Genomic DNA, 12,491 nt, shown 5'->3' with positions numbered 1-12,491 from the left:
GCCTGGAGCCTTCACCAGGCTGAGGGCCTCGCTGAGGGGCCCTCAGAGGCAGTGCGCTAACCAGGGAACCCCTGGAGCAGGTGAGGGGTGACACCAGCTCTGCATTTGTTTGAACCTTTTCCTTCTTGGGAGCGTAGGTAAGACTGGCCAGCTGCATGAACACAGGACTTGGGGGGAAGCAGTAGATTTGGGGACCACTGGCTTGTTTCTCCTCCAAATATCTGCTGGTACATTTATCCAAATCAGACACACTAGGCTTCTCTCAGAGCAACTTGAGAACTAAACCCAGGCCTTGTCGTTGCACCAAGCTGATGAAAGGTCCCACGAGGGACAGGTCTATTGTGTCTTCCACTTCAAGAAGCAGGAGACATAGGACGAGGAGCAGCTGACCAGGGACCCCCCACAGTCATGGTTCTGGGGCTGCAGAGGCCATGGCAGTTTTAACATAGTTTTTCATTGTTTTTACAGATTGCAAAAGTAACACACAAAGAAAATTTAGGAAAACTGTGAGAGCTAAAATAAAGGAAAACCAAGGCCTCTTCAGAACAGACCTCTGCTGTGTATTTGTAGGTGATCCTTATTGACAGTTGGGTATGTATAGACTGTCATACTTTTTCAGTGCAAATATGTGTGCGTTTTCCCCTAAAAGTGGGCAGGGCTGTTCTCACTGCCTTGTAACCCTATGTTATTCACTTAATAACTTAGAATACTGTGCCACTAGAACAAAAACAGCAATGACCCACACGGGAGAGCTCTTATTTAGCATGGTAGCAGGTTTCTACTTCCGGGCAGACTTCTCCAACTAGTCTTACATTTTTGCATTGAAAACACGTTACATTTTTTTTAACAAACAAAAGGGAATCACTTGAAAAAGAAAGTTGTACTTGTCAAATTAAAATCTTTAGAAACTGTTCTAAGTTAATAGAAACCTGTGGCGACACCTTGGTGACTCAATGTTGCCACGAAAGTTAAACAAGAGAAATGTGCTCTGGTGCTCTGTATTATGTCCTCCAAAACCTCAGCAGCAGAGGCTGAATTATTCACATGGCCAGAAGTTTGTTCTTTTCCTAGAGAAACTTCCTACTTAAGGGGTAGGTGTTCTGCAGATGCCTCCGCCATGCTGAACGCGCTCGCCGCACATCACTCCTGAGCTCAGCACGTTCCAAACAGGAGGAGGGCCGGGCTCATACCTGAGTTTCATTGAAATCCTTCACGCCAACGCAGTAAACGATCGCACCAAGGTCTCGAGATCTGTTGGCCTGTGTTGAGGAGACAGAGGGTGTTACAGGGAGTCATAGAGGCAGGTGTCTTCCTCTTGATTTCAAGACTGCCACCAACGATGCAGTGTTCCCTGAGCACCTACCGTGTGGCAGATGCCGCAGTAAAGGAGCAATCTAGATCCCAGGGAGCCTGTGCTCATCAAAGGCTTATGTAAAGCCTGTGGACCAGGAGGTAGTGGTCAGTTTAGGGGGACCCCTGCCGAAGCAGGCTTGAGTGACAGCTCTGGAAGGACAAGGGAGGAAGAGGGATGACGGATGCAGGTAAACCACATCACACATGTAGGAAAAACGTCCACCATTGCTATTCCTGAAGTAGGTTTATTGACTTTTTTTTTTCTGTTTGGGATGGCCACACAGTATTAGAAAGGAATATGGCTGTTGGTATCAGATGTGCTTGAGTGGACACTTGGCTTCATTCTGTAAGGTGTCCAGGGAATTAACTGTGTCATCTGCACTGAGCTCACTGACAGTGTGATGCTTTAATAGTCAGCGTCGTTTATGAACCAGACCTTCCTCACAGCCACGGAGCAAAGCGGTCTAATGTTAAGTTCATGTTTGAATAAGTAGCCAGGAATTTCCCTACAGTAACCATTGAGAAGGCAACACGCTGAAAAATACCCAGGTTTTGGCTGAATGATATTTGACTTATTAAAGGTATTTGATTTGCTTTGGTACTTCCTTTCCAGGTTCCCCGTGTTCAGGATAGAAAACAGAACACATGGAACAGGCACCCCAAAATAATAAACACTAAGCACCAAGTGCCAATATGTGCATGCTGGTTTGGATCCTATTTTCTCCCCTGATGAGAAGTCAAACCCACTTCTTTCCCACAGTGACTTCTAGATGGGACAGAACTTGTCTTTCCTCCTTGATGTTGGGAATCTTTCCTGCTGTATTCAGAATGAAAAGAACTTTTAAGACACAGTGTAGCCCTGGCCTCATCTACATCCACGCTGGGATGTAAAGCCCACTCTAGCTGGGCTTTGTGGGGGTGTCGTGGAGAAAGGGAGGGTCCATGCTCTTTATGTCTTCTCTGGGAACACTTTCTTCTGTTGGCATCAACATGCCAAGTGCCTTCCAAGTCTGTATGTGCCATACCTAAAATTGCTCCCGGCTAACGTCGACTTTAAACCGCTCTCACTCATCATGTGCTTTATTTCCTTATTAGGGCTTTTTACTGAATTTGACGGTTCCTTGGTGCCTGAATAAGCCACTTCGCATTCCACCACATAGTTTTAAGTTTAGAATACAGAAACTTACTGCTCCCCAGATGGTCAGGGCATCTGTCATGTTAGTTTGTGTTTCCCATGCCAGGCATGTGCTCATGGGAGAGAGAAGTAAGGAAGCATTTTGTGCCCCGCAACTGCTCATTGCTCTCTCGTGTGTCTCTACAGCAGAGCCAGTACAAGCTCAGAATGAACAAACACACCACTTCACACTTGTGGATGGAGCTCAGTTTAAACCAAACAGTGGTCAAAAGCCCCAGGCAATTGTAATGCTGCCATCAATGTCTTCCAGTATCTGACCCACCGCCACTTCGTATCTTTTTCCTCTCTGTAAATGTCCACCTGGGTCTGAGAGAGCCTGTGTCTGTAATGAGACTTCAATGTATCCGTGGGCTCATGCACTGGGATAGAGGTCATCTACCAGTGACTACACCTCTGGAGAAAAACCACTCTCTCTCTCTCTCTCTCTCTCTCTCTCTCTCTCACCTCTGAAAAAAACCTCTCTCTCTCTCTCTCTCTCTCTCTCTCTCTCCAACCATCAGCTGCCAATAGCTTCTGAACTAGGGGGTGAGGCCTTGGGGATCCCTCCTTCTGGGCAGTAATGTTTGAGAGCATAAAGAAAAGGAAAGGAGGGCTGGAGAGATGGCTCAGAAGTTTGGAGTGTGCAGTGCTCTTTCAGGGTGCCCCGGGCTGATTCCCAGCACCCACATCAGATGACTCCCAACCAGTCTGTGACTCAAATGCCAAGGGCATTCAATGCCTTTGGCCTCTGAGGGCACCCTCGCTCACGTGGAGGCTCACACCCACACAGAACTCCAGTTCCAGGGCATCTGGCACCCTCTTTGGACTTCTACAGACAATATGTGCACCTACATATATGTGGGCAAAATACTCATAGACAGAACATAAATAAACATTTTTGTAAAATCTTTCTAAAATACAGTGGAATAAAAAAAAAACCTTAGAAAAGGGAAGGGAAGGAGAAATACGGAGAGCTACAAAGAGTGTTGCATGAGCTTCTGGTCAGCTTGCTCTCCTGGACTGAGGAGCTGAACGTTACCCTGGCAGACTAGTTCTTATGCACCGCAAGAAGTTCTTTCTACTTGATTGCTTTAGTGGAAAAATATGGGGGGAAAAGGAAGAAGACTGCTACCAACACTTTTTTCTTAAAAAGGATATGGCATTTTTAAGCTGCTAAAGTAATAAAGTGCCTTCAACAAAGGCATAGTGGATTTTTTTTAAAGTAGGGAACAGTTTGCTATGTGTGAGACATGAACATTGAGTTTAAAAATGAATTATTGTGATTATTTTTACACAGGAAACACTTCCATGTTTTACTGAGAACGACTATCATTTTGCCTGAATACAGAGCTGGGTCATGCCAGAGAAAGGCCCTGTCTCCTCACACACGCCAGGCACACACCAGGCACTTCCAGCCCTGGGCTGCATGCCGGGTCCCATCTCCACACTGAGATGCGGCGGCAGTTACTCACCTCTCTCTCCGAGTAGAAGAAGAGGTCTTCATGCAGCTCCCCGTCCGTCAGTGCGATGATGACACTCGCTGTCCTGTATCCTGCTTAAAACAGCAAAAACCCTCTCACTCATCCTGAGCCACCAGGGTCCACCCCACTCCCCCCTGAGATTTTTATCTCTTCATAAGCTCAGTCCCTGACAATGAAGATGGGAGAACTACCAATCTTGTTTTTGTGTGTGGAAGCATCTCCAGCGTGGAGAATGCCTTTGTAGGGTCAGACTTCCGGGTTCTCAGCCACATCTCAGCGTAGAGGCTGGCCTGACGACACAATCGCTGAGCCGGTCAATCACTGCAAACAGCTCCAGTGACCAACGGCCACTGGGCCTGTGGCCAATTCCTCACTTGGACTGTATTGGTCCTTCTTGAATGCTATAGCTGACCACACATGCCACACTTGGAAGACAGCTTGCTAAAAACATAATATTTATCAGAATTTGCAAGTTGCCCAGAAGTGTTACAGCTGTTGGAAAAAATCTACTGGAATTCTTCCAATATTATTTAGACTTCCAGTAACAGTACTCAAAATTGATTTTGCTGAGCGAGTTTGGGGCTTGGCCTACTTGTTGTAGTTGTTGCAATCAAACAGGAAGTGGCCATTAGGGGGAAAGTCCCCACAGTTATATGGAATCTCATCGGAGAGACTAGGGTGACATACTGGAATGTTCTCCATGAGGGAGACGAATAATAACCAGAATAATGATGATCATTGTGTCTCTCTTTCTAAGGACGTTATTAAGCATACTTTATGTGTTCATATTTAAGTGAGAGGAGACGTTTAAGCCAACTTGATCTAAATATCAGATCCAACTGCAGGAGCCCAGAGAGAGACAAGATAATTACATCTGACACAAAAACCCACGAGCTTACTAACCCAGCCAAACATTTATTAATTTAATGAATTCGCCATGTAAAGCTATTCATGGGAATTGCAGACTGTGGCCATAATGGAATCTTAATTGTTTTTATAAAACATTTCCTGGCATGGCATGGCATGGTAGAATTTGGCTTGATATAAGCCATCTTTCTAGGGATTCCTTCATATTCCTTCTTTGTGATAAATGAATGTGGAGGTTTTATGGACCACGGCACACATGTACTTTGAAATGTAAAAGAATTCTCTTCCAGAAGCAAATGCTGAGAGATACAGATGAGACACTTTTCCATGTTGCTTTATGCTACACTCTTACCTTGACTGCTTTCATAGTAAATCTGCTCACTGGCCTGAAAAACACAGGAAGACGCCATTAGACCATTAGCTACACAATGCTGCCTGCCAGTCCAGGAGCACGCATGCAGGCCCAGGGAGCTGGTGTTCGTATGCTGTCTTGATTCTTAATGTAACTGCTCCAGGTCTCTCTAAAAGTGCCAGTGCTGATGTCCAGGGAAAGGGACTCTCACATTGAAGTCAGCTAACTGCTGACAAGGATGGAGCTCTTCTCAGAGTCTTGGAAAGATTGCCTTTAAAGCCAAAGATTCTGAAATTCCATCTCAGCCTTTGAGGCTGCAGCCACGAAGGTCACCTTGGGAACTGAGGGGACTTGTGTGGCAAAGTTCATGAGTGACGTCTAAGCACTGGCTAAGGAGGAGAAACCATTCCCCTAGTTCTTTTGAATGTAGCTGTCCTGAGATTATGGGGTAGGGGAAATTGTGCTCTCACATTACTGGGCCTAATTAGTCTCCTCAGCCCACATGCTCTGTCTCATCAGCCGTCCCCACATGCATATTCCAACGTGATGCTTTATACTTGAGAGTTTAAAGCCCTCTTGAAATTACCCTTTCAAATCCTTCGTGCATGTAAGTGTCTCCTCCTGGCAGAACTTTCTGGAGTTCTTCTAGGCCTTGTCGGATCTGTTCCCTGAAACCCAAAAGTATCTTGTTAGTCTCACGAGAGTATTTTCACCTTGCTATTGACAGCTACACATATCAGTTTGATTTCCAGGAATATGCTGTATTGCTCTGATAGCTCCCAAAAGCAGCAGAGGAAAAGCCTCATGCACCGGCTTCAGCCACAACTAGAGTAGAATGAGTTGGATTTCGACAATATAAGGAACCTTCCTCGGGAAACCTCCATTTGCTTTTCAGATTTTCCTCTTGGGTAACGTGGACAAAGCTTTATTTCCACCCTGGAAGTGAGCCTTGAAATGTCCCTGCTCCTAATGGGACATACAACCACACCGGTGAAGATCCTCATATGAGCCAGAGAGTGATGAGCACCAAGAAACCAGGAGAGCCAGGGATGTGGCTGGGAGGCACCCGTGCAAATGACGCCAAAGGGAACCACACAGCCAGCTTTGAAAGAAAAAGAAAAGCACATGGAATCCACACCTCCCATAGGAACGTGGGAGAGGGCTGGAGTGGCTTCTGGGGCCACATGGAGTCTTGCAGACTTCGCTCTCTGGAGGGTAGAATGCAGACGCCCACACTCACGTTTCTGCCTCTGCAGCAGGCTTACTGAGCGCCCCAGCCTCACACGGAAACCACAAGCCTTTGGGAGGGGGCAGGATGGCCTTCCTCCTGCTTCGGTCTCACGGTGGAGATGGAAATGCACAACTTAAACAAGGAAGAAAGAGCCTTTCGTCAGAAGAGCCTCTGCCATTCCTGGGAACGTGATACAGAAAGTCCTGCTCAAAGAAGCCGCCTTCACCTCTCTATGACCTCTCAGTGCGGGTGCTCTTCTCCCAGTATCAAAGAGATAAAACTTGGACTCAAAGAGGGCAAATCTCTGCTCTCAGAGACCAGAAGTCAAAGGTGCTGACTGGGTCGCCACTGCACACAGTGGCTGGGAACTCTCACAGCTAGGCTCTGCTGAATACAGGCAGCACAACGCTCCCAAGAACTCCCGCCTTATGACGGCTCTTCAGTGCCACAGCTAAGGACACTGAATCAGAAAAAGCCGAAGGACCCTGTGTAAGGCCTCACAAATAGCCGCGGCAGGGGTGAGATTCCACCCTAAGCTCCTCCTGTGAGCTGTGCTGATAAGCTTTTGCTTCTGAATGGACGATCCAGTGCATGAAAACCTGTTCACCTCGGCAATTGTTTGGGTAGAAGTTCTAATGAAAACCATTAATCCTGGAGGAAGACTGATGTGAGAGGAGGCCTGGATGGGGCTGAAGGGGGTGGGTTACCAGGCTGTTGGAACACTTTAATGGCACAGCGACAGGGCCTGGCACAGGTCCCTGTGGTTGCTGCTCTCACGTGGACTACTCAACACCATGTCACTCAAACTTTGGGAAAGGCGCGGACTGTTATCTGGTTGTCTCATCAGAACTCAGCCACGAAAACTGGGAGCCCACTCGTATCCCTGCCTGACTCATCAGCAAACTGTGCTGGTTCACCTTCAAAACACTTCCACATATAAGACAGGGACCTTTTGAAATGGGCTCCAGCATCTCAGGAAATAATAAGAACTGGCTAATGGGATTATAGCAAACTAAAACTCTTCACAGCAAAGGAAACAGCTGAGCAAAGAGATAGCCTAAGAATAGAATATCTTGGCCAGAATGTCTAGAATCTGGGAATTCAAGAGCCACCAAAGAAACAATCTAATCAGCAAACAGGCAAATGAACTTCACAAATGAAGAAATACAGAAGGCCAAAACATTTGTGAAAAAAAAGCCCTACACCCTCAGCTACCATGAAATTACATCGCACTCTCTCACTACAGATAGAATGGCTATCACCAAGAAAATGATGGATGCCACTGAGGATGTGGGGAAAGGGGCGCCCTTCTCCTCTGCAGTGGGACTGACAAAGCCACTGTGGAAATCACTACAAAGTTCCTCAGACAACTGAAAACAAAACCTGCAGTGACAAAGCTATTCCACCACTGCTAACACCTGGTGGAGTCCAGTGCAGTGGGCCTCAGGGCTATGTGCACAGCCGTGCTCATGGCTGCACCATTCGTGACATCCAGGAGAGAGAACCAGTCCAGATGTCCACCAAGAGATGGTGTACATATGTGCAAACACACACAGAACCGATATCACGATCATTGGTAGACGTAAGTGACATTAGCTAGGTTCAAAAAGATAAGATCTCATGTGTTCACTCCTATGCGGAAGCCAGAGGAGAAAAACTTGAACATTAACATATAAGGGGGCTGTCAGGGCTGTGGAAGAGGGTAGAGGGGGAATAGGATGATTCAGAAAGCAGAACAGAGGGAATGTATGACTGAGGTGTGTGACGTGCAAGTAAGAAAACGTCATGATGAAACTCATTATTTTAAATTTAATGAATACTATGAGAAAGGCAAGTGTGATCTTTTTATTTGGTCATGAACTAGTGAAGTCTGGAATATTCTTGGTAGCACTAAAACCAGAATATTATGTTAACACCGAGGTTAAAAAAAAAAAAAAAAGAAAGCTTGAAAAAGGTTTTCTGTGGAAAAGAGTCCTTGGCAGGTTTTTCTTCTGCTAAATAAAATATGGGAATGGGGGTATTTTTCTTCTAGGCCTGTTTCTTTTCCTTTACGAAGGCTTTCTTGAGCGAGTGCTCTCAGCATCTCTCCCTCCCTTGAGAAACTCCCCAGCTACACCAGCCTTGTCATTTGTCTCATCACTCCCTGCTCCTTCTCTTAGGGCCCAAAACATCCAGACATCTGAAGAGAGATGGTGGCCTGGGAACTCGTGGGTCTGTTCTGACACTGGGGACACCTCGTACTAAGGGGCGCCTCCTTATGTCACCTTAGAAACCTGAGGACCAGGGAGCCTCACCTTTCATAGGGTTATCACCTCTCTGGAAGTTCAGTTATTAGTGCAGCGCAACTTCCTGGGAAATGAGCGGCTGGGAATCCTGCACAGGAGGCTGTTACTAAAATGTCCTGTTTTCCTTGGTGGTTTCTCTGTCTGCCAGTGTTCTTACTCAGAAGCTGGGGGTTTTGGGGCCACACATCTTGTGTTCCTTTTGCAACACTTAACACTTACTTAGCGGGTGTAGTGCGGGCGGTAGGAGCTGAATGAGTCCAGCTTCCGTGCATCATTCATTCACACCCTGCTACTGTGTTCTCTAGCAGGAGTCCACGCAGCAGCAGAGTGGTGATTTGTTAGAGTGATGGGATGGTCACAGCGCCCTGGGGGCCTGAGGGTAATGGCAAGCATGTTGTGGCATTTTGATGATGACCGCTGATGAAAGCAGCGAAGGAAGGAAAGGCACACACGTGGATGTTAGGATGCTCTTCCCACATCTTCACCGGGAAATCCTCCTTGGAGTTACATACCATTCATTTTTTTTTTTGTTGTTGTTGTTGTTATTGTTGTTGTGCAAAAAATGAGCCCCACCGCCCACAGATAACCCAGCATGAGGTCTTCACTGTCAGTGTTGCAGCCCCCGTGAAGGAGCGTCTGTGGAACCGGACTTTTCTCAAATGCCTTGTAGCTGTTGGCTCTGGGGCCTCTGCTTACACAGGAAACACACACGACTGTTCATTACCCAGCCAAGCTCCCAGCATTTCCAGGTGGCCAGTGGCTGCAGCAAGACAGACAGGTCTGCTGTCCACTCTTGTGCCATCAAGTTCTAAACTGAACAGTAACAGTTTGCTTATAACTCACAAGATCATGGCTTCCTCAGGCTTCTCTCTGGGGTTGGCGGAGATGATGAGTGATGATGAGGCACTTGCTTGAGAAAAGCTTTTCTGGTCTATTACTGAGTTTATTTCTAGAAAGGACAATAGTCCTTTGTCTTCTCTAATCTCTGCAGCAAGATCCCCCTTTTTTTTCCATTCATAATAATACCTGTGAGTTAAATCTTCTCTTCATTTTGAAAACCAATCTTTCCAAAAATGTTAATTCTAAAATTCTCAATTCAGAATTTTTACTCGTTTTTGTTTGTTTTGTTTTTCCTACTTACGTTGAGTGCTTTCTTTTTAGCTTCATGAACTGGAAAGGCTAGTTACTGCTGTTAAGTCCTTTGCACTTCTCTTTCTAGGGGATGCCTTTGCTGTTTCCTCTCTCCTCCCACTCACTAACCCACAACTGCTGATACTTGAGTTTTTCACTGTGGTTCAGCTGGCAACACCATCTACTGGGTTTTCATCTATTGGGTTCCCTTGGCAACACTGGCTAACTTCCTTTTGCTGTTTTTTGTTTTTTTTTGTTTTTTTTTTTTTTTGTTGTTGTTGTTGTCTTTTTGTTTGTTTTTATCAGTAGCTCGCCTTTGACATAATGGTCTTTGGACTTTGCCAAAGTTTGGCAAAGCTGAGTTTAGGACTCTATTTTGTGTAATATTACTATATCCATCTCAATTCTTATGATTAATTAATGCTTGTAATGCTTGCATGTTTTCTATTCTTTCCCTTAGCCTATTAATTTCATTTATGCCACACGTCTCCTGTGAGTCACGAAATTGTGTGTAGAAGGCTGCTCTAACAATGCCTCCAACCTCCCGGTACCCCTGCTTTTGTGTCCCTTTCCACACTGCTTTGCACTTGGCTCTGTGATTCACTTTATCCCGGAAGACATCAGCAAACACCATTACCCAGGGCTCTGTGACTTGGGTTTGCCATCTTGAAATGTTGCAGCCTTAGAGGACAGCATGTGATCCCAGCCTTCTGAGACTGTCCCAGATCCTGTTTCTACCTAGAGTTATTTGGAAAGAGTAGCCTCAATGCCTCAGTTGAGAAAAATGCTTTCTTCCAGACTGCCTGGAGGCAAGTTTGTAGTGCATTTTCTTCATTCATGATTGCTGTCAGAAGGTCCAGCCCACTAGGAGCGATGCCACCTCTGGGCACGTGGTCCTGAGAGCAGGTGGAGCGAGCCATGAAGTGAGCTGTCAGAAGCTTTCTTCCATTGTCTCTGCTTCAGTTTCTACCTCCAGCTTTCTTCTTTGCATTCCTGCTGTGACTTCTCACAGCAGGAACAAATACCTGATGAAATAAACCGTTTCCTCCCCAACGTGCTTTTGGTCATAGTGTTTTATCACAGGAATGGAACAGAGACAGAGATGCATTTACCTTTTGAAACTGAGGCCATTCCTCAGGTCATCTTCTAGACTGCAGCTGCATTAATGGTCCAGGAAACGCAACATGTTTAATGCTTCGCTGGCTCTTGCTTCTTTCTCTGGTGTGGCATTCTCGATCTTGTGGTTGGAACGCGCAGTTTGCTTTCTGATGAATGTAGCCTCTGACACAGTTGGGATGAAATCCGCTGTCTTGTTATTCATCTGCAATGGTCAGTTCTGTTGCTTCTCTTCTTTTACATCCTTTTGTTTATTCTAGTACCTCCTGCTTTCTCACCAAACACCATTCACCTTTCAAAATCGGTTGCTGGTGTTTCTTCCTTCATCATCTCCCTTTTGCTTGTTTGTTTTGTTTTTGCAACCACTGGATTTCAATATGTTTTTATTTTATTAATTTTATGCATTTACCCATATAACAAAATACTTTTCATCATTATCATTCACTCTAACCTTTTGTTACTATTATAACATATATACTTATGAAACTATTTATTTATGAAATATGTGGTATATGTACATTTTTGTATTTATGAAACTCCAAAACGTAGCAGACTCCTTACTTCTGCTGAGATGCATCCTAACCTCCAGGAGATGCCTGACAGCTCAGACAGCTCCCCGCCCTCTGGGCACTGCCACTTCCTATGCGTGCATGCCCAGCCCATGCAGTGACGTTTACAGTTTCAGTCCAGTCTTATGCACGACTCTCTGACTCCATCCCTTCCTCTTAGTGAGGTGTGATGGCACTGGCCCCAGGGGCTCTCTGGCTTTGGAGCTTTCTGGCAAAGTTTGGAACACCGTTTCAGTTCTATTGGCTGCCCTTAAATTCATCATCCTCTCTGTGCTAGTGCACTGTAAGATCATAGCTTTCACAGTCCAAGGTGTGACAAGAAGACCAGCATCATTTTTTTTTCTTGTCCTCATAATTCACTGATAAATTGGTTCTTGTCTTAGATCTTCTCTTTGGAGTATTCAGATAGCCAGTGTCTATTGGGGCCACAGTAAATAAAACAGGAACTATTTTAACAAAAACAAGGAGTTCCCACTACAGCCATCTCATGGCTGAGACAGGTACTAGCTAAGTGGGTGATGCATACACAGTGGGAAAACATGGGGAAACGGTGACCCCTGGCATGACAGAGGGGTGATTTCACACTTCATCACAGTACTGAGAAATTAACAGGTTTAAAACCTACCAATTCTAGAATTTTCTACTCAACAGTGAAGGCTATGGTTCCCTGCCAGACTTAGTTAGTATCTTCCTGACCACATTCTGTGGCAATGCTGGGCCTGAGGGAGTGGGTAGAACTATGCTAGGTCTATACTGGATCATCCAACGCAGAAGGCATACGTGGGCAGGAAGGATTTGCAAGGACAGAGGTAGAGGACAGCACCAAGGTGTTGAAGGAATGCGGGGCACGGAGAACTTCCGTCGCAGCGGGAGGTAAACCCACACACTGCCTTTGCGATCAACTAGTAATGCCATTCACACACCCTGACTGA

The 12,491-nt window shown here is 45.8% G+C and overlaps 1 protein-coding gene across 1 annotated transcript in view; it reads right to left on the bottom strand.

The window, feature by feature from the left end:
• Antxr1 (ANTXR cell adhesion molecule 1) overlaps positions 1-12,491 on the bottom strand; it is a 167,707-nt gene that overhangs the window by 127,746 nt on the left and 27,470 nt on the right. The window contains exons 4-7 of the mRNA XM_055617629.1: positions 5,814-5,895; positions 5,228-5,261; positions 4,000-4,079; positions 1,191-1,259 (exon numbers count right to left, since the gene is read on the bottom strand). Coding sequence (XP_055473604.1) covers positions 1,191-1,259; positions 4,000-4,079; positions 5,228-5,261; positions 5,814-5,895 — 265 coding nt within the window. The remainder of the gene's footprint in view (positions 1-1,190; positions 1,260-3,999; positions 4,080-5,227; positions 5,262-5,813; positions 5,896-12,491) is intronic.

This window comes from Psammomys obesus, unplaced genomic scaffold (assembly GCF_907164565.1).
Source record: "Psammomys obesus unplaced genomic scaffold, mPsaObe1.curated_primary_1811, whole genome shotgun sequence".
NCBI classification, from domain to species: domain Eukaryota; kingdom Metazoa; phylum Chordata; class Mammalia; order Rodentia; family Muridae; genus Psammomys; species Psammomys obesus.
The sequence above is the reverse complement of the archived record's forward strand: the minus strand, read 5'-3'. Positions and strand labels throughout refer to the sequence as shown.